General features: G+C 38.1%; 1 protein-coding gene and 1 long non-coding RNA gene across 2 annotated transcripts in view; one reads left to right on the top strand and one right to left on the bottom strand.

Moving 5' to 3' along the window:
• Positions 1 to 23,763, bottom strand: part of LOC146435941 (uncharacterized) — a 48,983-nt gene extending 25,220 nt beyond the window's left edge. The window contains exon 1 of the long non-coding RNA XR_014852457.1: positions 23,395 to 23,763. This is a non-coding gene — a long non-coding RNA (uncharacterized LOC146435941). The remainder of the gene's footprint in view (positions 1 to 23,394) is intronic.
• Positions 23,764 to 23,889: 126 nt separating this feature from the next.
• Positions 23,890 to 25,493, top strand: part of PPP2R5C (protein phosphatase 2 regulatory subunit B'gamma) — a 77,590-nt gene continuing 75,986 nt past the window's right edge. Inside the window, exon 1 of the mRNA XM_085061354.1 lies at positions 23,890 to 24,024. Coding sequence (XP_084917480.1) covers positions 23,998 to 24,024 — 27 coding nt within the window. The 5' untranslated portion in view covers positions 23,890 to 23,997. The remainder of the gene's footprint in view (positions 24,025 to 25,493) is intronic.

The following is a 25,493-nucleotide window of genomic DNA, read 5'->3' as shown; positions in this document are numbered from 1 at the left end:
TATGCTGGATGACATTACAATATAACATTATATCACATTAAATACAGTCCAGAAAATGAACTAAAATTAAAACATTAGTTGCAATACCCATAGAAACACAACTTTCCCAAAGTCTGTCTTGTATACTACAATGATTTTCTATTTTTAAGTACATTTTAAGAGATAGAATTCTACAGTCTCTTTTAGAAGACTTAAAAGTTAGATGTGAATGATGCTCCCTAAAGAGTTTTGGAACCAGCAATGCCTTTGGAAGCAAATAGCAAAGCTGAACGGTCTAATGGCTCTTTTCAGTCAAAATTTATTGTTCTTTTCCCATGTAGGAACTGCATTTTAACATGCTCCACGGTTCATTCCTTCCAATTAATCAGTGGTAGAAATCCTAAAAAATGCTGACTCCTGCCTTCTCAAATTTTATATTGTTGCACTATTGCTAATCTCAAAACGTGCAATTGATTCACCTTGATACAAACATATTCTTTAATCTATACTATGTAAAAAAATTATTGATGAGTCTCATATCTTCATATCTCATAGTTTTGGAGCATTTAAATGTATTCACTTTCCAAACTAAAGGCTATTTTCACACTTAAACACACCAAAAAATTAATCCAAAACAATTACAAGAAAATAAATATACGTCAATCTGGGACACACTCTATAATGTTATGTAAGTCATAGGCACACATATCCAGAATGCAAAATGATATTAGGTCTCAACATTTTAATAGTAAATGTTCTTCATTTCATCGTTTGCCTCATTCTTGATACCACTCAGTTTTCAGAATCCTTCTTGTGATATGAAATCGATTTTTGTCTTTCACTGAAATCAGTAAGGAAGTCAAGGAACAAAGAGGCAATTCAGGAAAAAACCCAGCCCTATGCATCTACCATTACATTAAACTGACTAAAGCAAATTATGAAAATTTTTAAGCAGTCAAATACATATTAAGGGAAGTTCAAACATGAACATTCAAGAAAAATTGAAGTTGTAACATACTCTAAAAAGCACCTGACCCTTCATTTGCAGACTGGCTGTATGTACTCGAAATTCACAATAACAAAACAAGGAATTAAGGGGTAAAGAAAGCACACTAAGAAAGCACATATCTTGGGCTCCTCATCGAGGTGTTTTCCTTCTGTTGATAAAACTGAAAGTAACAGACATTTCATTAAACATTTACTTGTATAAGTCAGATACTCTAAGAAGCTTTGGGGGCACATTTTGTGATCCATTCAGTATAACCGATTCCTACAGTCTGTGATAGTTACTAGATTACTTTTAATGTCCCCTCCAAACCAAACCATTCTATGATTCTACAGACAGAGAAGCAAGCACAAAACATGAACAAAACAATTCCAGCTGGTGGACTGCCTCACGTGGATCATAACTAAGGTGCGAAATTTGACCGGTCCTCTTTCTGTAATGCTGCAACAGCTGATGTAAAACTGAATTTAGAAACTGAAATTTCTAAGGTTCTCCCTGCTGGTGCTTTGCCAAAAAACTCAGCCCATTCTCATTAACATATTTTGAATCATCCTTCAGCAGTTTTATCACATAATTCTTACACAGGCATTGCTTACATATAAATTTGGTTATTTACTGTAGTGAAGCCCAGAAACATAAAATCCTGACCTTGGTCCCCACCCAGGCATCCTCTACTACAAAATATTGTCAATTCAAAATTCTGAAATTTTTTATGCAACTTGTATGCACCAGTAAATAACAATAAAATATGCAGTTCCTGTTAGCAAGAGGAATACTCTTCTACAAATCTCAATTCTTTTTTAGAATTATTTGATAAATCTCTTCATGTCAATGAGAATTCTGGTTGTGAAAGAACAGCCACATCAGGGACTAGTCAGGAACATGGAAAAAGCAGAGTACTGTGACTAATATTGTTAATGCCTCTTTACACAAGATTACAGAGTCACATTCTCAAATCCTGAGGGGAATTTGGCTTAGTAGCTCACCCTCTCTGATACTTTTATAGAACAGAATGTAAGGTGCTAAAAATATTTATTTGGCAAGAAAATTATCTGAGACACTCTTAGGGGTAAAATAATTTCACAGTAGGTGGGTCCAGGCATAGGAAGGTAATGAAGAAACTGAAGTGTGTTGTGATTAACATACAAAATAATACTATGGAGTCACGTTCTTCATTCCTCCAAACAAATATGATCAGTAAAAACCATTTTGCATGAAGTATCTCAAAGTATCTACTTAACATTTTTCCCTTGAGTAGTAAATTACTTTGAAAAGTGGTTTTATAAACAACAGACATCTAATGAAAGAACAGTTAGAATGTAGAATCACATGGGATTTTTTTAACCATCATACAATATATTAGAAGCCATGAGATTGTTTTATCAGCTAATTAAACAAGCAAAAAAACCCACACAGCATATAAGTTTAGTATTTAGTTAAATATCTTTAAAAGCAATATTTGACTAATATTGCTAATTCCTTGATTCATCAGTTTGTGTTCTCCAACTGTAAAGGAGCATGTGGAATTTAACTGTTTTTTAAAGATAATGTCAATGTAGAGTGGGTATTCTGTCTTGAAGGGAACAGGAAGTGACATAATTACTCAGAAAAATTTAAGAACGAATGTTATTTTAGGTTATTGTAACAACACTACAGCACTATTTGTTTTAGGTAAAATGCTTATTATTCTTGAAGCACGTAGTCCTATCACACTCTGTTACCAGCAATTTTTGTAGCACTGTTTCCCAGGAGAGACCTGCTGAAATACAGAAATAGGCACTCCCTGGAAAAGCTGTGTGACTCCTCTGTCTGGTAGTACTTTTGTTACACAATATTTTTGACCAAAACATTTACAACTCTTGCCTAATTTAGAAATTTGTTTTTATTTCATATCAATTTCATTTGTTAAGTTGTTCAAATATCAAAATGTGATCTCCCATCGCAAACCAATATGTTGATGACTTCAGTACCATGTTCCCCATTCACTCCTATACTCAGCAGCTTCTATTTCAGAGAAATAAAAGCCAGTAAAAATATATGCACCTAGAAATTATGCCATTTTCAACTTGAAGAAACATCTCCCCCCTCACATCTAAAGGTTCTCAGTTTAAAACATAAGGCATGAAATTTAACAGCAAATGCGTCCCAGAGCCAGATTATGAATGATTTTCACAATAGCGAGTACTTTTTCCATTATTCTTATAATCCCAGCTGAACAAATAGGACAACTAATTTTTTAAGTGGCCATATTCAGGACTTCTGTTCTACTTGGTAACAAATCAGTGGTTTTGTTGTTTCATACTACTGACAGTATGCAATATTATCAAAAAATGAGAAGGACATAGCTTCTTTTTCAACATCCCCAGTCAACTTCTCTTTTCCTCATATAAGATTTAAAATTTCTATCAGCATACACCTGCCTGTAGGCTAAGTCTGTATTAAATCCAAGGAGGAGGTATTCCTTTCACAAGCCAAATTCGGATTTATACCATATCTAGAGACATTTGTTTGAAAGTCTGTGAAGTGAAAAAATTGTGTGGTATTTTTTCCTCACTGATCACACAAAGCTGTACATTGAAAACAGTTTAATTTTCAAAAACTATAGCCCATAAACTAATATGAAAAATATACCATCATATAAAGTATTTAGTAGTAAAATAGCTTTTTTTTTTTTAGTAAAATAGTAAACACTTTTTTTTTCTGACTTCACATGATGGGAAATCACAAGTCTCTTTTATTCTAGAAAGATTAATCAGTTGATGAGAAGCCTAAATGAACAGAGGTTTTTGCTCTCTGTAGTTCTACAGTATAAAAACTACTTTACAGCTATACTTCATTGTACTTTAGGCTCTTATGCAGCCTATTCAAGTCAAATAAATTCTCAACAGATGCCTGTATGATCTGTCTATTCAATTTATATTAAAAAGTAATTCTTAATACATTCCAGATATTTAGCTTGGGCAGCAATACACAAAAAAGAGAATTGATACTTAAAAAGTTTTGCATCAAATCTAAATTACAGCAACTGAAATCAGTGAAGACAGATTTTCAGATTTGTTGTCATAGCTCTGCCACATACAGTTGGTTTGCTTTCTCTGACTTGAGATCCCAAGGCCTTTTGTTTAAGACTGATTGCTTCCAGATGTATGGGATAGTGTCAGTGGAGAGAAAAAGAAGTCGTACTTCACACTGGTGCAATTAAAATTGCAGTGAAAAAGCAGCCTCCACAAATCAAAGTCAGTCCATTCAATGTATTTATTTACCTTGTCTTCTGTTACATGCTGAATTATTCTTCCTTATATTTTCAGTCAAGCACCAGAAAAACAGAGATATTTTGCCTGCACAATTTCCTAGCCATAGGACTCTGTTTGCTGCTCTATTCAGACCAAGATAATAACATTATTCACTGAGGAACACCAGCCCTAATGAATTGAATTCAGTTAAGCCATCTGTAAAGTGACACATTCACCATACGAAAGATCTAATATTCTAAGCATGGCATACAATATGTCATTACACCATAGCTGGGGCTGGTTCACGCAGTTATTAGTGGAAACAAAGTATAACTGTGCTGGACTGCAAGTTCATATTCTCCAGAAAGTTGATGTGCAACTATTATCTGCACATGACATTGTAGCTCTTCACTGACCCATGAGAAATACATCTGATGATTTTATTTCCTGTATTTCTTCACAGATTTCTAACAGAAGTGAATATTCTGCCATTATTGAACTCTCTTTTTGTGCAAATCAGCCCGCAGCATGAATTTCAAAGGAGGAAATAAAATTAACTACGTTGTAGGTCAACAGAGAAGGACATTATCTGAAGAGCTTTAGCTATTCTTCCTGTGTTGTCTGCCCTGATAATTCAGTTCTGCAGAGCTAGCAGTCCAGCCCCATTTGAAAATAAGATATTGGATAAGAAAATCTGTGTTTATGACAGAGCTCTTCTAATGTCTATTCTATACTTCAGTGAAACACTGAGAAAACACTGCACTGGAATCCAAAACAATAAACCATTAGACTATGGTGTTTCATAGTAAAAATGTTTTCAAATGTTTCAGAATAATTCTTAAATTCCTACACAATATTCTTGCAATTATGAATGTATGACACTACAGATTATAAATAATATTTGTTTTTATTGTACATCATGTTACATAAACACAGTGGTTTTTTCAGAAGAAAATTTTTAAAGGGAAAAAAGCATACATAGAAGACAATAACATTTCAAAAACCACAGTGATCAAGTGTATGCAATTTTCAGTAGCATAATATCAAATTAATTTGGTTTCAGGCAGCAGGAACACTAAAACACATAACAACCCACACAACGGTAAAAATCCATTTTCTTATGCCCTTAAATTATTAGTTCTAGATACACAGAATCAAGAAATGCAGAATTCAAGAGAGTCAGGCAAGTGGAAGAAGAAACAGGAGACAGATTCACCTGGTGGTACTGACCTAATGAAGAGAATGTGGAACTTAAATAAAACTTCTTTACTCTTTTTACATCACAGGCTTATTTTCACACATCTCAAGAGATAAAGAGCATTATTTTGGCCCCCTGTGATGTAGGACCTGTCATCATATAAACAGATCACAACCTGTCACAAACACACAGTTCCCTTTCACAGATCCTCTAAAGCCCTTCCCCCAGGATATCTGGGTATTATTTTTTCCTGATATTACTTTTCATTTCTTTATTTATCTGCAGAACACACATAGCAGAGGCACAAATTCTGAGACTGCTCTGTATTTCACATGGACAAAGCTCAACAATGCTCAAGAGAACAACAGGAGGGAAAGGGACAAGTCAATCTTCACTGGGGATTCAAACATTGCCAACAAAATCACTGGTTGGTGCTTGTTATCATGGCCAATCTGCAATGTAAACTTCTAACTGTTAATTAGAAGTTAATTCATTACACACAGTGTTATGATCTGACTTTGTACAATATTTTGTCACTAGCAACGTGAACTGGAATTGAACTCATGAGTCAGAAGCAAAAGGATCCATAACTCAACAAAGCCTCTGAGTAAGATCTTGCAAGTGTTGCAGCATCTGAACTCTTCACACGGTGGTTTAAAATAACAGCAGTCATTGCACAGTTACATCTGACCCTTAGTGGTGCACCACTTATAGTACTAATAGTTCTTATTGACACATTAAAAATAGTTGTTGCCTCGTTCAAGAGAATTGTTTCTTGACTAGTTATTGTTCTATGGCTACAATTACGTTGTTGCAAATTTGATGTTTTCATATTGCAGTTTACCACTGCAGCTTGTATGACTATAGCAAACACTGCTCAAGAGGATTGTGGAACAAAGGCAACAAGACAATGACTTCTCTCTGTGCACATGAGCTGTCCAAATCAAGTATTTCCTTTGGTCCAAGTACAGACCTCAGAGGGGAAAAAAAGCAGTACAAAAATTTTGCAATATAAATTGAATGCTGGGGAAGAGAATATTGCATTTTTATGTTCTTGTTTTTGCTTATGTTTTTAAGGACAATTCACATGGAAATTAAGAAAATATTTACTTTGAATTCTTTGTACAAAACTGAAAAACAACAATAGAAACAAATACACTTGTGAATTAAAGAATCAGATTATTAAAAAAGTGAGTTTTATGAATGGTATGATATATATCAGTGCCAGTAGAAGCCCTTAGTATCCAGTGTTTATATTTTATGGGGCATTAAATGGTAACATTTGAAAGGTATAACCCCATCTCGTAAAACATGTCTGCTGACTCTGGGTATGGAGAAGAAAAATGAAAGTATTGTCAAGCCAGGTATGTGGTCCTCTGACAGGACCTGATACTCAAGTGAGCTGGCTGTACATCAAATGTTCTTTGAAAATAAAATCAGAACAGTGGAAACATCAACATGTTCGTTCCCATCCGTTCTGCTCCTCACCTGCGGTAATCGCTGCATACCAAAAGATAAAGTTGTGTCTTTAACTGGGGCTTCTCTGTTTCCTGAATTCAACTGGCCTTGGATTTGCGTGGGGCATGCTTGGATGGGAAGCAGCCAACACTCTTTATTTCCAAAATATACCGTGAAATGTTTAGATAAAATTTCTGCAAAATGTGTCAGAATACTTAAAAAAAAACCAAAAAACCCCAAACAACACAAAGATACACACAAAAAACTGCCACACCAACTAAAAAACCCACCAAAAAAGATTACATAGGGTTTTTCATATAGATAAATTTCCAAACTTCCAGAACAAGAACATTTTAGAGGATGAGTGAGAAATAATATAATTTTTTGTACTATCTATACTCACAGTAAGCAGATACGCCTTCAGTCCAGTCCAGCCCTTTCAGTGGGAAAGTTTAAAAAACTGATGCTTTGAAATCTCAGACTTTGTTCTCTTACACCAAATTTTTCCTTTCTTTATTTTTCCTTAAGCCATATGCTGGATTTTTGAAATTTCAAACTGAAGAAAAGAACTTAAGAATATTTTATGTGCTTGTTGATAACAATGTCTGGAGACACTCTCACCCTGAGTGCTCGATTTAACAGCAGAGTTCAAGAGAAGACTAAAAATTATCTGGTGGTCAACCATGTTAAACACCATACCTATGAAAAGTGGCCATAGCAGAACACAATTACATAAATTCAATAATCTGGAAAATCACAAGAAATCATATATATGTGTACTCTGATAGTCACACAAAATGTACGCAGTACAGCTGATGCTGATGGTTGGAACATTGATTATCATCAAACTGTATGCAGCATTCAGTTAATTGCTCCTTTTTGTGTTGTGTAAATTAAAACTCTGAATTTATGAATAATAACCACCACACAAACCAGCTCCCACTGTAGCTGGAGCCTTGTGCTAACTCATTCTGCCACTAGAGGACAGTGTTGTCATATGACTATGCCCACACGCAAATACATGAAACTACTGTCAAGTTCAAGTTGCTTGCTTTCTAAAGCCAGGAAAAAAAATATATTTCCATAAAGAATTTTTCCCCCCTGAAAAACCCTGAAACAGTTTTTTTTTAAATAAAAGTTAGAGAGAAAAATCACATGGCACAATTGCTTATTGGCTTATATTTGGTAAATTTAATATGCAATCTTATTAATCTTTAATATGTAATCTTAGTAATCTTTAATATGTTGTTTTCAAGTAAATGAAATTAATGCACGTCAGGGTGAGTGTGCTACCTGGGAATCTCTTGGAAGGACACAGCTGTGGTGCAGGGGTCTGACATAAAGGAGGTAACAGAATTTCTTTGCAGTGATACTTGATATTTGTGAGTTAGCAGTGTCAGACTTGAAAATTGACTGACAGTGTGCTGAGGACTAGGAGTCAGATCAGGCCAAGCTCAGGAATACCCAATTATGGCAGTAACAGGGAATAAGAAACTCACTCCTGTAATACATTACTTACGCCTACACTTCAGAAAAGCAGAGATAAATTAGCTGAAGATTTCTATTAAAACATGCAGACCGCACTTAGGAAAAACCTGGACAAGTTTCAGGAATATGCTGTATCAAATAAAAAGCCATAATGAACTGCTGTCATCAGGAATAAGAAAGGAAAGGAGGAGATACTCTCTCAGTCATCCTCCACAGTTCTACCTGATGCAGTACATCTATAAGTTTCTCCATGTTCAAAATAAGAATTCTAATTTCTGGGAGAAAAAAAACAAAATCTATCATTTGTCTAGTGATGATGTGGAGAATATTCTTCTATGAAGAGGGCCAGAATACATTTAACATACTTGTTTTCAGCAATGAGAATCTACAGTGGAACAGAGTCAACTCATTGAGACCTATGATGAACTTATGATGTTGTTTCACACACTGAAAACCACACTCTTCAGAACCAGAGAGCATTTTTTCAGAATGTTTATTAACTGCTCACAATTTACATTACTAACACGACAATACCTAAAGTAAGGTGTGTATTTACTGAGTTATTTTGTATTGCTTTAATTTTAAAAGTCCATAGGGTTAGCAATTGTTAGTATTTAGAGAAGAAAAATAACAGCACATGTAGTTTAGAAAATGCAACCTATGAGAGAGATGAAGAATGTGAGAGCACAGAACTTTAATTCTCTTTATACATGAAAAGGTAATTATAAAAAGATGATCATTCAATAGCCAATATATTCACTAGAAGGAGGAGTGGAAAAAGCACAGGAAATATTAATTAAATAGTACATTGAGAAGAATTAAAATACATATTGTGATAATTCTGCCAAGCAGTAGACCCCCCAAAAAGGCTATAAAACCTTCTTTACCAAAGGTTTTTCAGTAAATTTAAAGGTGCCTGTCATGGATTATGTAGGAGAAAAAAACAAGAGCAATAGGTTATCATGGATTATCCCTTCAGGATATTCCACCTTTCCTACGTATCTATAATTCCTGCATGATCCTAAACCGTTGCAAGACAAAAATCTCTAGTCATTTGCAGCCTTACTAAAATCAATACAAACTGGGAAAACAGTGTTGCATCTGACAAGTCTACTTGGGTTACTTGTAATATTTTCTTAGAAAAAGGGATCAGAACTAGGTATATGCAAAGGTTATTAAGAAAAATCCATCCTATTCTTGATGGGGTTCTTTCAGTTGTAAACACATGCTTAGCACACCTTCTCTATGCTCTTGTGCAAAAATGGACATGTAAACAATTCTCTCTTCTTAGCTATCAGTCCATCAATAATATGGGGCAAAATACAATATTGGAAACTCTCCTAAAAATTTCTGAAACTTTGTTCACAGTACTTGAAGCAGTCACTAGAAAAAGTAAATAATATTTAGTAAAAATAAAAGAACCCAAATGCTTCATTTTTGTTACTCCACAACTGAAGCATTCTTCTTTCAAATGGGGTTATTTAAATTCAGTTAGGATTATAATTTTATTAGGTCATCTTAACTTAAAAAGAAGCAAATTTGAGTAATTTTGAACCCAGCAAACTCCAAAAATATTTAACAGGGATTTTTTCTGTGAACTGCTACTTTATGCCTTATGTTTGTACAGATAAAATCACCTTACTGTTGTTGCTTTCATAAACATATTTTACTCCCATTTTAGTAAACTTTTGTATTAATATAGGTTAATAATCAAGCTTTAGACTTTAAGTTTTGCAGATTATATTTAAGCAACAAAATTCTGTGTGTGATCTCTGGATTCTAAAGATATCCACCAAATCTATCAGATCTTCTATATTAGGGACTGCTTCATTCAGACAAGCGTTTGAGTTTTTTGGCTATGACTGCTGAAACTTGTTTTAAGTTTTAGTTCTCATTTTCTTACAAATTAATTTCATTTTCCTTGAAACATTTGCAACAGCTATTTAATTGCACATAATGTCAGAACATGTGTCCTGGGTTGCTCAATTAAATCATTGTTATTACTATTACATAATATTTTTATATCTGCACTAACAAGATATTTGGCTGTAGGTATAAGTAAGTGTTCAGGCACATTCAGTTTTGGTTTTAAATGTACACAATTAAGTAACTGTGAGTAGATAACTGCTGGCAAATGATCTTTACAGAAATGGCCAACAGCTTTCATAAAAAAGAAGTCCAACAGAGATATTAAATTCTCATCTACGAAATATTTTAATCAGCATTAAGTGGGGTTTTTTGGGCAAGGAGACCTGAAACCGTGTTTCAGGTTCTGGACCAAGACCACTCACATATTTCCCAGGGATATCAGTAAATTTTTTCTTAAAATTTAATCAGCAAGTTGCAGACATATCAAGAAATTATTTTCTCTCATATTTGCCCTTTCAATCTCTTGGTTTTTGTGACACTGCCATGAAATATGTTCTCCAATTGCCAGCGACTGTGGAAGACCTGGATTTTTAATATCAGAGTTGCAACTGGCTTTTCTAATTCAGATACTCTTTGCATAACCTAAATAATAAAAACAAGGGTGTTTCATATCCCACCTTAATACCACCTCATCTTTAATATAAGAGCTATATCTGAAGCTGACTTTGGCTTCAGGAATTTACTCATACCACTGAGTCAGCTAGGGCTGTGAAAAATACCCTGCTGAACGAGCTAGTTGTGGTGATCAAAGTGCTACAGTAGATATAGCAGTACTGATACTAGCGAAAATGAGACACAATTTGTCCCACTTGAAGAATAACAATATATATGACTGCAGGAAAATCCGCACCTAAACCAGTTTAAGACTCATCAGTAGCTGTTTATCTACATAACCTCTTTAGAGTTTCCGACAGTGGGATGAATACCAGGAACAGAAAAAGGCCTGGATGCTGGTCCTTGTCCTGAAGGTCAAAGCCAAAATAAGCAGTCAGACCAGCAGGGAGACCAGTCTGCAGCAAATCCTTAGAGATGCTGTAATTCATGCTGTCAGTTACCTACCAGGCACTGGTTGCCATAGCTATAGCTCCTCCATCCCTGTGTACTGCAGTAATACAATCTTGAGGCCACAAAGGCATGAAACCTACAGAGATCTGTAGCAGAGACAAACAGCCAAGCCTTTGGTGGTTTTGGCCAGTCAAAATATCTGATGTTAAAGTTAATTTTAAAAAATAATAGGCTGAAAAGAACTTATTTTGCAAATGTCTTGGATCAAGGGTGAAACCTGCATGCCATTTTCTCCCAGGCACATAATTATTTTCCAAGTGTATACAAACCACCCTTTCTAAGGAAAAAAAGATCAATACTCAGAAAAAAGCAAGACTTTCAGAGACATTAAAAACTTAGCAGCTAACACAATTTTGTTTTGGCTGCAGGCTTTAATCTGACAACTTTTCAGATCATATTGTTCAGCAACTTAAAAACAAAACAACTCCTCCAAATGATAAGACTGCAAATTATGGGTTTGAATGGCTTAAGCTCTAATGCAATAATTGTATTGTTCCTGGTGAAACTGTTAATTAAAAATGTTAAAACACTCTTCAAAACAAACAAAATTCTCTAGATATTTCTGGCTACTTTTCTAACACTGACTTTGACGGAGCTGCACCCATCTGTGTCAGCATTCAGCTTTGTAAGTACAAAAGCATTGCATTACTTGTTTCATAGCATTAAATAATTTATAATATCAAGTACTAGATTAGTTGTTTTAGTTATAATAAACTATTATACAAGTTACTCCTTTTTGCTCAGACTGCCTCTTTTGGAAAACTATTATGAAGCAATGACAAAACTTATTTATGCAGTATAGATTCTTATGAAAACAATAAGCAAACTCATGGATCAATTCTAATTTCATATCATATGCTTTAATTCCTTTTATTTCCTAAAACAGAAAATATGAAAAAACTTGCCATGGCTACTAAGGAGATTCTGGAGCTCAGAAGCTAAATAATGCTGATATAGCTCATTCTGGAAGAACTAATAGCAACATAAAAGCTAGTGCACAATCCACAAATACATTATTTATGATGTTTTCTTCTCCAATCAGCAGGTGGCCACTGAACAGCTCAAGTGACTTGTAATAGGATACACAGCTTTTCATCTCCAAGTATCTGCGTCAGGTCTGCCTCATGTGGGTCGTAACTGAAAGGTGCTACTTGACAGGCATTCAATAGCAAATGTGTAACAGCCAGTCCCAGTCTAGAGACTCTGCTTTTCCTGTGCAACCTGGTTAACAAAGCTGGCACGTTATTTTCAAACTCAGGGCTGAGTAGGCTGGGAGACTTGATTATCCTTTCAGGTCTAAAGAGTGAGCCCATCAAAACAATTTTGAAACCCAGGCGCAAGTGGGACAACAGACTCAGTGATCAGTTTCCATTACTATCCATCAGGTGGTTTTTTAATTAATAGAGTAACTTTTAAACAGACAAACAAACAAACAAATAGACAACAAGAACAAAAAACCAACCTGAGATGAATGGGGAAAAAATTAGTGTCATGAGACAGACTACTGTCTTTTTTACTTTCACAAAGTTTTGTGTGAAGAACATGACATGTTCTTCTATTGCACACTCAAGGCACAAAAACTTTCAGTATGGATAGAAACATACAGTATGGATGTAAAACATCTGTTCTGTCAAGAAAAAAAGAATTAGTAAATTGATAAAATCAAGTGATTGTAACTCCCTTTTGCAGGAAGCCAGGCATCTACTATTCTCAACAAAACTCATCATGATCAGTGGTCTCCACGAGCTTTGAATTTATTAGATTTTTTTCATGTTTACTGAAATTCAGAGGATTTCAATACAGACTCAAAGTCTGCCTTCATCACCTGGAATCTGATAGCAAAATTAGTCATAATGTAGAAGCACTCTTGTGAAAAGCAAATAACCATCAGGATATATTTGGAGTAAGGCTAGCAATAGACATCTCAAACATAATTAATCAGTCAATGTCAAACCTAAGGTTAATACCATATGAAAGATTTTTTAATGAGAATATTTTTGAAAATGTATTGGGAATGAAAGGGAATTATACATGTATAAGTGCTGCAGACATCTAGCAGTAGGTCACATAGTTGTTGAGCAAAAATTGTTAAAAATACAACTTTGTTACCTCCTTGACATCCATGGACATTATCTTCAAGGTTTATCTTCTTTCAGCTCAGAACAGAACATGAAGACAGGTGCTAAAGACTGCTCTCTGACAGGATTAAACCCCTTAGGTTTAGGCTGAACGCATAACCTAAATCTGTATCTCTGTATACATATAAAAACCCACTACAGCCACTCAACAGAACAATTGAAACTCAGTTTGTATTTAAAGCTACTTGTTATCACTGGTATTAGAATCACAACCAGACTGCCTCTTTCCTTATTCTAGGCACAGTAGAGACAAATTGCCATAGACAAGAGAGATAAAAGATGTGAAAAAGAAACAGGAACACAGAGATTAACTTTCCAAAATCACATTGTAAATTAATGGTCAAATTAAGAATAGAATTCAGATCATTCAAACCCCAGTCCTTTGCTGAGCTCACAGAGAATTCCCTTAGGCTTTTCCTAAGACATTTTTATTAGCCATCAGTGTTTACTGGTGGTTAATGTTAGACCATTAAAAAGACCTTTTAAACACAAAGCATCTGAATTTACCATCTATCAAAATTCCACTTCCGCTGTAACATGTACAGAATAATCAAGAAGTTGACTAGGAAGCTCCTGAATATACATGCTGCACCATATGTATTCAAGGCTCACTCAAGCCTACACTAGCCTCTCGGGCCAGCTGATGCCACATCAACTTCTGCAGCCAACAGCTTGCACAGGAATGCAAGGGGCAACATCAGGGGACAAACTTTATCTCTTCAGGCTGAGCAAGGCTGGCCTAGACACAGCTGAGCAGCCTGGAAAAGTACAGTCAGTCTGAACACTCTTGTGAGTGACTAGCAAACCTTTGCATTCCTTAAATAATGTATGCTTAATGAATTTTACTTTTTAACTTGTCAGCTTTTGGTCACTTGCCTCTCATTCTGGCTTCAAGGTCACAACTTATGCATATAGCTAATTTAGCATTTAATTGAGTAATGTGGATACGTAATATTGAGTAATACAAAGTTCCCAAACAGTGTTTGGGAAGTACATAGCAAAATCAGATCATTCTGTGAAAAGGACATTTCTCTGCTATCATTTCATATACAATGCTATAATACTTCAGTCTTGAATTAAAACCTCTGGTTGGTTCCATAAAAGTAAATTTTTTTAAAAATCTTAAAATTTTAGTCATTAGTTCATCTAGTTTCTGACATTCTAGATAAATATTAAAATACCTTGACATATTTTAGCAGAACTAAAATTCAAATCCAAGTTGGTACAGTCAGAAAGAAATCTAATTAACTTGGGGTGATAAGTAGAATTTTTATATAAATGTATGTAAAGAAACCTTAATTTATATATTTTACATACCTTATCTCATTTCTGTACACATTTTATTTACCTTATTACCATTATCCTCTTTACATATGTGAAAGAAGCTTTAAATGAAAAGTGACATGGGAATTATGAACAGGCACTTACCAATCTGCTTCTTTTCTTTGCTAACAACAGGGATTTTTCATTTCCATTTATATTGAAAAGCAGATCACTTTAGTTCAAATGCCTGCTAATTCTTTCTTTGAAACAAAAATAAAGGAGTACATAAAGAAATCTGAGCATTAGTCCATAAATTAGAGAACACAAGACAGGCAAAGGGCTACCCATAAAACTACCTTCACTGGCAGCCCCAGTGAAAGGAAGAGAAAAACAGCTTTCACAATTGGTTCTTGAATCATCTTGTTACATGTATATGGAATACTTCTCTGAACAGCCAACAAATGTATGAAACAAGAGTCTTCAGATGAAGTTGAAATTAAATAAGTGAGAATAGCAGTAAAAGCAAAAGCAGAGAACATACAGCATGCTGGAGACAGGAGCTGGTTTGCGAAATTAAACTCTAGGAGAGGAGTTGTGATTAATCAGCTGTGCTGACATCAATACATGCCCTTTTCACAGACAACAAAAAACTGTGGACAGCAAAAAAGGAGCATAAAGTTAAAAAAAAATTAATTTCTGTGAAGGGAATACATCAAGTATAAAGATTATGTGTCATGGTTCTGTGAAATGCAAGAAGGCAAAAAATAAGCTTCCTGGTGTTCAAAAGAAATTCTAACACACCTAAGAAATTATGATTACATGTAAATACAAATAATATCTATGAAAAATTTATTAAATAAATACTGTACACAAGATGCAAACAAATTTAATGTTGGGGCAAAGTCTGTGCAGGCATACCACATAGTCAGTACACAGCATGATATAAATACAGATGGAAGAGAAATCTGCAGTTAAGTTGGTCTAACACTTTCTATTGTAAGATTCTGGTTTGAAATGCTTATAGGCTTTGCCAATGTTTAATTGCTCTGTGTAAATTCTTTTGGAGTATCTGATTTTTTTAAACCTTCAGTAAAAATGGAGCTGACACCTTCTAAAATGTGACTAAGCAAAAACATTCTGGTTTGACAAAGTCGACTAATTCTTAATAACTCTTGTATTGAAAAACTGAATTTAGAATTATGAATTCCTCAGTACAAGTCAGACATGCAGCTTCTGGAGTGGGTTCAGCTGGAGGGCTACAAAGGTAATTAAAGGACAGTGGTGTCTCCTTTATGAGATAAGGGCTGAGGTAGCTGGGCCTTTTCAGCCTCAAGAAAAGACAGCTGAGAGGGGACTTCAAATGTTTACAAGTATCTGAAAGGAGCGTGTCAAGTGGATGCACATAGGCTCTTCTTGGTGGTGCCAAGAAATAGGACAACAGGAACAGGCAGAAACTGATGCCCAGGAAGTTCCACCCAATCATGAGGAAGAACTTATTTACTGTGCAGTGACCATGAATTGGAACAGATTGTCCAGAGAAGCTGCAGTCTCTCTCACTGGAGATATCCAGGAACCATCCGGATACAACCCTGTGCAATGTGCTCTAGTATGACCCTGCTTGAGCAGGGAGGTTGAACAAGATGATCCACTGTGCTCCCTTCCAACCCATTCTGTGATTCCGTGACTCAGGACTTTTACCAGCCAGTAGAATCTGCAGCTGAATTAGAGGCCAAGGCTTACATCATAACACATAAAGAGATCTTGAGTGCACCTGCACCATCAGTTTGAATTACTGCCTGTTTTGTTCCAAGGTCCTCTTCATTAGCATTCACTCTGTGCACATGTTTGATTATTCCTGGAATACTCTCTGAATCAAAATAACGAGGCTTCCTCTTAGAAAAATTCCAGAAGCTATTCAGTGACTAGATAGCTCTAGGAAATGGTTTGAGTACAAAATCTCTCTACACTTGGTCCAGTCCTCCAACATAACCCTTGCAAGCCTTTTGCCTGGCATGACCCCATAACATGTCTCTCTGATAACATGGTATAGTAGCAAATAAGTGGTGTGCTGCAAGCATTTCTCCTTTTATCTTGGGCAAACAAAGAAGAGTTTTGTTATTAAAGAACCTTTCAAAATTGTTCTGATGTCTCATATGCAAAGACAGACTTCAAAGTGCCAAGAGGGAATCGGTGCGGCAGAGGCCTTTACACTATCACAGCTTTTGAAGATAGGGGACCCTGACTGCAGGACTTGTTCTGACTACCAAAACAGACCTTGTAGGGTTGCTTGATGCTGAGGGGTTTCAGTGCAGGCCCAGGCAATGATACCTAAACCCAAATTTTATCCATCTTAAAGTACACAGTAAGAACTGGCCTGATCCCAGGATGTGAGCACAGCAGAGGAGGGATACATGTGCTGTGCACGCAGAGGGGCTGTGGAAGGCCTGCAGAGCTCCACAAGATGCCTGCAGAGCCTGCTCAGTGCAGCGGCAGGCAGCCTGCCCTAGGGGGAGCAAGCCAAAAGCTCTGCTGGTGGAAGCTTCTCCTCGCATTCTGACAGGGAAGCACGGATGGCTCCTGAGAAACAGAAATCCGGCGTATGCATCATCTCAGAAGATGGACACTTCTGAGCATATGCCAATACAGACCCTCACGAGTCCACAAACCCATGGTACTTGCAGGGTTAAGTCCTGAGTATGCCTTCTGAGTATGTCTTTCAACTCTTCCCACACTGAGATAAAAATATACAGCTATATTAGCTATGACAAATCCTAAAAAAGACAGAAAAAGAGTATGAAGTATTGAAGGAGAAAATCTTGTATGGCATCAACAGGAGGTACAATTAATTGGATCTCTTCGTTCATTCTATAAATATGATAAAAATGAAAATGTAGGAGTTTTAGCTGCAGTCACCTTTATGTTACTAGTCTCACTCATCTGATACAAAATTAATCTTTCCTTTGGTATTGTGTGGGAAGAAGGAATGCTAGTACATGTATGGGAACATTGTACTTAATGCAGCAAAAAACTGGAATGAACAAAGTCTGCTAAAAATTGCACCAAAACACACCATAAAAATACTCAATTTGGACATGAAAAAGAGATGAACTATCAAAAATAAATATGTCCTTTCTACCTTTGAAATGCTAGGCAAGGACATTAAATTTTAAACAGATTATTATATCATATTTCCAAGTGACTCTTAGCTCATTATAAAGACAAAAAAATAAAATAGTGGGAATGTGAAAGCAGACATCCTAATTTATATATGTAATAGGCAGAGTTGCACCTCTTTAAGGTTTCTTTCCTGAAAAGATTCAACTACATGACATACAGCAAAGTCTTGCTTTTAAGATCTTTTTATTTGCTTCACCGAGGCAGAAGAGCAGCAAGTGATTTATACAAAGTGTTTTAATGTTACTATTTTTGTAATTCCCATCTCTCTGGAATTTGGATATCAGCACAATAATGCAGGCACTTCTCATAGGAATTGGCATTCTGGATAAGACAAATGGTTCATCCGGCTTATAGCCTGTCTCTTACTTTGATCATCATCTGAATTCCCTCATGTAGGTCATTTTAATATTTAACAACCACTGTGCTAACTTTGGCCACAAGCAGACAAAAATGTTTGAATTATCATTAGATATTATTACTTTTTTTTGCTATATATTATTTGTCCAGAATACTTCTGAAACTCTATACAGATGCCTGTCATGGTTTAACCCCAGTAGGCAGCTCAGCACCACACAGCTGCTTGCTCACTTACCCCCAGTGGAATAGAGGTGAGAATCAAAAGGGTAAAAGTGGGAAACTTCATCTCTTGAGAAGACTATTTAATAATATTAAAAGAAAATGCACAAAGAAGAAAAGATGAAAAAAAACCCAACAATTGCTCACCACCAGCAAACTGATGCCCAGCCAGTTCCCAGGTAGTGCCAGCCCCAGCCAACCTCTGCACACCTCCATCCGGTTTTACTGCTGAGCAAGACATCATAGAGAATGGAATGCCCCTTGAGTCAGCTGGGGTCACCGTCCCAGTTGTGTCCTCTCCCAACCTCTTGTGTACTCCCAGCCTCCTAATTGGTGGGGCAGTATGAGGACCAGAATAGGCCTTGAAGTTGTGTAATCACTGCTCAGCAATAACAAAAACATCCTTATGTTATCAGCACTGTTTTCATCACAAATCCAAAGCACATTAAGCCTCATAGAAGCTACTACGAAGAAATGTAACTCTATCCCAGTTAAAACCAGTAAAATGCCTTGGTAACATTCCTCAGGAGTTTTCCACTCTCATTATTTATGTTTTTCATGTTCATTTTAAAATTAAGTTGGCCCAAACAGAAATCCAGAATCCCCATGTTAATTAATACAGACAATGGCTACTGACAATATCTAATACCAGGCCTGTTACTGGCCATATGTGACAACAATTCCAAGTGGTCCAAGACCTCTATTTAAATTCTGGCTTGGGCACCCAAACCTGGCTCACTTTGTCAGAGCTGTATTTATATCCAGCCATGCCTCCTTTGACATGATTTATTGACTGAACTTCCTAGGTGGACCTCAGGCTTACATTGCAGGTGCTCCATTCTCTCTGGCATTGGTCTCCTGGATGAACCTTAACCTTATAAGTAGTCTTCCATCCAGCCTTGCCTCCCTGGCTCATATCTGTGTTATAAGAAGTCTTGTCTCCATTCTGGTCTTTGGCCCTTTCTCCTGTCACTTCTGAAGGGATTTTTTGGGTAGACCCCTGAATTATTGCCTTGCCTTATCTCAGACTGATGCTATCACCATCCTGACCCCACTGGGACAATACTCTGGTCAGAGGCACCCTGCCTTTGCTGTAGCCGTGCTCTGCTCCCAGCTCTTTCACAGAACAATTCCTGCTGCTTTCCAATACAAAATAAGCAAGCTGACTTCTGGTTTTGCCAATAGGCCTCTGGGAGCTTACTGAAAAGAGTGTTAACATGAGCTTTGCTACTTATCTGAAGGAAAGAGAGCCCTGAATTTCTTTAAAAAGGGAAAAATCTCCTAGCAAACATTTTCTATAATGCTATAATAGCCTAAACAACTGATAATATTATTCACTACATTCAAATGAAGACATTCATTTTTTTAAACTTAAAGGCAAGGAAGGGAGTGAAATGGATTTAGAACAGACAAAACTGAAATAAATTTATATTTCAATGTAATACTTCCAGTGACTTCCAAAAGTCACTGAAAATTCCTAAAGTCAAGATTCAGATAGCATAATTAATCATACATGAGCATTTTTTGCATTTTTTATCAGTCCAAATTTTACAAAAATGTAGAGTAATATTACAGATAGAAGGCATCCAATACGAACACTACTACACATACATATGATTAAATATGGTTCTGAACATGCATCTCTGGTTCCGTGTTAAGTGATGCCAATAATTGCCATTTGTAATTTTGTGGTCACACATAGGGCTAACATATCATGTTGTTTACATTCATGAAGTTCCACGTTTGACTTGTTACTAATTACCTCGAAAGAGCCTGATTTTTATACAGCTGTGAATAAATTGTTTTGCAACTTTTACAACACAGATTGTGACAGCAGGACATCCAACACTAATGGATTTTAAAATAATGGAGGAGAATTAAAACCTTACAATTTAAAATGAGAACAGCGCAAGAATTATTTAATGTGATTCAGGGTAAGCAGAATGAATCCATGCTTGTCGAGAAAGTTCCTGAAAGATGTTTAAGCTTTTTAGTGAAGTTGATTATACTGGTTTTCCAGCTTTTGATGTTAGGCTGCATAGAAGCAGAATCTGTTGCAGGTGATGATTAAGTAGTTTACTCCCTCGGATAGTTCCTTCAGACATAATCTGGCAGTTTTACTACTCCTGCCAGGAAAGTTACCTTAAGGAGTATTTGGGCCTGAACAAGTTTAAAAAAAATCTGTTTCTATTTCAACCCATATATTCCAGCCTCTTTACTGCCAGTGGTGCTTCAGGTTTCAGATCTCCCTTTACATCCAACACAGTGCGCCAGACCACAAAGATCTACATCACTCAATGAAGAGATGTTTTGAGAAACAGCCTGACAGTGTTTGACAATTATGTATAATGATGACAGCTCACTGGCTGCTAAAACCTTGTCCACAAGTGCAGTTGCATAGTTTCAGCTGAGCCAAATTAACAGCTTCCTAGCAAAAGGTCTCATTGTCTCCCTTCTCCACTGCTCAGTTAGTTTTCTGCCATTTTAACAAGCTGAACTGGCATACCACCCAATTAAACCAGAGAGAGTGCATGGGAAGCAATAAAGTCATGCAACTGGGGATGGAAGATGTTATCCCTATCACAGTGACAGTGATCTGTTCAGTGAACTCAGGCCAGAGCATGACTGCTCAACCACTGTAAAGGGATTAAAAAACAAGCAACAAAAACAAATGAAAAGCTATCAAACAGAAGAGAATATCCAATACAGCTGGAAAGGACTAACTGTGTAAATATTCCCCTTTCACTGGCACACAGGACACTTGGCCCAGTTTCAAGCTATTAAATATTATCCAGGTGTTTTACACAATACTTGACATTATTTGGTGATTTAACTTTTGCAAATTTAGAGAATTTGATCAGTACAGTAAAAAATGCAAATTGCAAACTACACTACATGCATTAGTTTTTGACATTTTAATTACAGAGATAACCTAATCAGTGTGAATATGTTCTCGTTTTTGAAAACACCTAGTTTGCATAAAATGTTCAGAAGTTAATGCAAATATTAATATAGTCATATTCACACTCAAATTACATCACCTTATTTACATATTCCTACTCTGTAGCAGAATAATTAGGCCCACAGTGACATACCATTGTAGTAAAAGTAAGATTTCATCATGTAAGTCACTTATCCTATCCTCATGTTTTATGAAGACACTAGAGCATACAGATGGAACTATTTTTCTTGTAAACCTCCTCCACCCACTGATTATTTCATATAATACAGCAGGCCTTGAAAAATACAATTGCTTTCTGTTACTGGTGAATTAGACTCTGCAGCAAGCGAGGTGAGGGGGAGTCAAGTTTTCACAAGAGTTTCTGCATCTGTAGTCACAAAGAAAACCTCATAAATGTTAACTGAGTCAGTGCCATCTTTTGAACCTGTATTCCGTTCAACATATTGATTCAAGGTTTCCCAACTGACTGCAAAATAAGGACAGACAATTTTTGCTGCTGCTATTCAGAAGTACTTGGGTAAGAATGATACTGACAGAGTTTTTCCATTATTTGGAAAAACTATGAGCACTAGAAGCACAAAAGAGGCCAAGAGCCAATGAGAAACTCATTAAGCTGCTTAAACTGATCTAAATCTAGGCTGTTGAGGTCACATCCCACCCCCGCCACATATTTCCACCCCCTTCCTTCAGCCAATGCTAGTGTTTACAGAAGCAGGTGGTGGAGTGCCAGATCAAGGCAAAAAAAAAAAATACCCCAAAAAAACAAACTCCAAACCAAAAACAAACCAACACATCCCTTTGGGAGGACAGTTTTCAACCTTATCAATTCTATGAACAGGTTTAAGCTTCGCAGTACCAGCATCAGTGCAGGGGAGGGAGATAGGAGCTCAACAGCTGGGAATTAAGAGTAGTTTAAGCTGCTACGAAACTGAAACCTAACAAAGAACTGGAAGCTCTTGAGTTTATCCTTAGCTATACAAACCTTTTCACACACTGACCAAACCCCAAACCACAGATGGAGGTAGATTTCTTTCCTTTGCTGTCTCTAAGTATGTCCAAAATCTGTGTTATTCTCTCGGTCAGAAATGTCATTTGTTAGTAGCAACTAATTCATGACTGGTTCTTAACAGGCACAATAGTGATAACTGCACCTCATTTCTAAACTCAAACCAGAGAAGGTTAGAGAAAGGATAAGGGGCAGACATAATGTGTTTCCTTGCACTTAGACAGGAAAGAAAGGGGACTGAAGTAAGGGGAAGCAGCTCTCCACAGTCAATAGATTTCTTTGCAGTGCCTGGAAAGGGAAAGTTTCTTTGTCCTTTTCGCCTGCAAAGCAAAAGCAGTGTTCAAATATAACATACACAAGCTGATACAAGTATCTAACATTAGATACTATCCCATCAGACACAAGTGTTTATTAGAATCCTATTCCCCAAAAATGAGAGCACAGTAGCCTGCTCATGCCGGAGTTGATACTCACCGGCTGGGCAAGGAATGAGATTAATTTCACTTTTATGCTGTAGTTATGAAATTCTAATTTTTCTATCCTTTAGTAGTAAAACACAATTAGAATTTAAAAAGTATGTCCAATCAAAATTTAAAATAATTTATGTCTTGATGCCATTATGAGTGCTAATGTCCTCTGCACTTTTTACTCAGCTAACAGTAATTTGCGACTTAATCTGACCATGTTATAAACACAGTTAGTAAATTTTCCAGATGGAATATTTGCACATTTCTTCTTTTGACCAAGATTATCCTAATTTTTGCATTCTGGTTTTGGGAGATTAAAAAGCGATTTGTTTGGGAAAAGTTATCTCTGCTACAGGTGGGCATCATGAGAACATACACAACTGCACTCAGGCTTTGAAAAGAAATCAAGATATTCTTACAAAACCAGACTGCAACCTCGCAGAGCTCACCTTCCTCATCCACACACTGCAAGCGTATACTGAAGTCCTCAAAATGATGATGGACTCGTTGGATTTGTACGAGAGGGCCAGCGAACTTCAGGTACGCCCTATATTGTTTTATCTCTTTTATCCTTTTTTTTTTTTCCCCTTAACATTTCCTCTCTCCAGTGCCGGCCGCCCGAACGCCCAACGGCGGAGCCCGAGCCCCTCACTCCAGAGCGGCTCAGGGAGAGGCTGCAGGGAGCGCTCGCTTCCCCCGGGCTGCCAGCGGCTGAGGAAGAGCCTGCCGGAGGCTCTGGGCGCTACAGACACCTCAGCCTGCGGGGCCAGCCCGAGGCGCGGCCGGAGCGGGGAGCGGCGGGAGAGCCGCGGAGCCGTGAGGAGAGCAACGGAGCCGCCAGGGGGCGGGGCGCCGCCAGCCCCGCCCGCACCGTGACGCGCCGCGAGCGGGGCCCACGTGACCCGCGCAGCCAATGGGCGGGCAGGGCCCGGTCCCCGCGGGCGGGGGAGGAAGGGGGGGCGCCGAGGCCGCCGCGGAGCGGGGGAGCGGCAGCGCGGGGCGGGCGCGGCGCGGAGCGAAGCGGGGCTGGCGGGGGCTGCGCCTCCGCGGCCATGCCGAATAAAAACAAGAAGGAGAAAGTGAGTCGGGGGGATCGGGGGAGGCCGAGCCCCGCGGGGAGGCTGTGGGGTGCAGGCCCCGCGGGGAGGAGGGGCCTGGGGTGGGGGGCGGCAGCGGCGAGCGGAGCCCGGCTCCCGTTCCCCGGCGCTGGCAGAGCCGCGCGAGGGACAGCCCCGGGTGAGGGGCAGCTCCCTCCCTCGCTGCTGCGCGCCGGCCTCCGCCTGCCCCCGGTGCCGGGGAGGGGGCAGCTCCCGGCGGGGCCTAGGCCGGGGGTGCCGAGGCGGGGTCCTGCTATCGTCTCGCCGGCGGCCGTCGGAGGGAGGGAGGGAGGCAGTCGGTGGAGGGCGGCCGTGGGTTTGGTGTGCGGGGGAGTGCTGGAGGGAAGGGATGGGAAACGTGTCCTCAGCCGGGGCTGGCTGAGGCGGAGCGGGGAGGGGGTTCTCGCTCGGGGCCGGCCGGGGGTGCTGGGGAGGGGAAGGGGTGATCTCCACGGCACGGTGCGGGGTCTGTGCTCACGGCCACTTGCCCGGCCCCGTCCTGGGAAGTTTGGCTGCTGCGTAGCTCTAGCTGCAGTGCAAGTTGCGCTTGGGGGATCTCCTTAAATATTCCAGGAGCACTAATCGCCCCTCGGAGTCTCTCAGCTCCTTTTCCTGCAAACAGAAATGAACCTAGCTTTGGCCCCGCTTTGGCTCAGGCTCCAGGGAGTGATTTGTCTGGCGGCTACGAAAGGGGCTTGCACAAGTAATGATCGCAGAAAACTTGTAAATCCGGCAGGAAGTTAGCCGGATTGCACTCTATTTTGTGTGATAAGCAATTAGCCATATGAGTGGAAGTCAGAAACAGTGAAGTGAGCTGTCTGCCTCTCTGCTGTCCCTCTCGACCGCTTGTGTTTGGCTTTGAGTTTGTCAACGTCAGTTTAAAATTAGCTGTAGGGAGGTTGGGTGTTGTGGTTTGTGGGGGGTTGTTTGCTTTAACGTTTTCCCAATATCCTCGGCACTTTTGATATTAAAAATACTGAAACTTATCTTCACTTTTCTGAGAGCAATAAATCTCAAAACTGGGTGAGGGATTCAAGGTAAGTATAATGCTGTGAAGGAGAAAATTGAGTTGTGGGCCTAGTTCTAATACTAGACTTTCAAGCCCCTAGCACAGACAAAATAATGAAGTGTAAAACGTATAGGATACTGATGCTAGTTTCAAAGCTAAACTAAATATAAACATTTATGAAACTAAAAACCCAAGACAGCAAGGTAGCAGAACTAAGTAATTTCTTAGACGTGGTTCAGATCACTTGCATTCTTTGTCCCTGCCTGCTTACCTATGTGAAAGCTTATCTTTATAGGTGAATTTTGAGGTATAAATAAAATTCCAAAGTCTTTCTACAGATAAAAAATGTTTAAAATGGCTTTGTAGAGGCTGGTAGTTTGATATTATCATCTTCCAATAAAATACTCTCATTTTCATTCTGTCAATTTTATTATGTTTAGTG

This window comes from Lichenostomus cassidix, chromosome 5 (assembly GCF_008360975.1).
Source record: "Lichenostomus cassidix isolate B80296 chromosome 5, HeHo_3.0, whole genome shotgun sequence".
Taxonomy (NCBI): Eukaryota; Metazoa; Chordata; class Aves; order Passeriformes; family Meliphagidae; genus Lichenostomus; species Lichenostomus cassidix.
The sequence above is the reverse complement of the archived record's forward strand: the minus strand, read 5'-3'. Positions and strand labels throughout refer to the sequence as shown.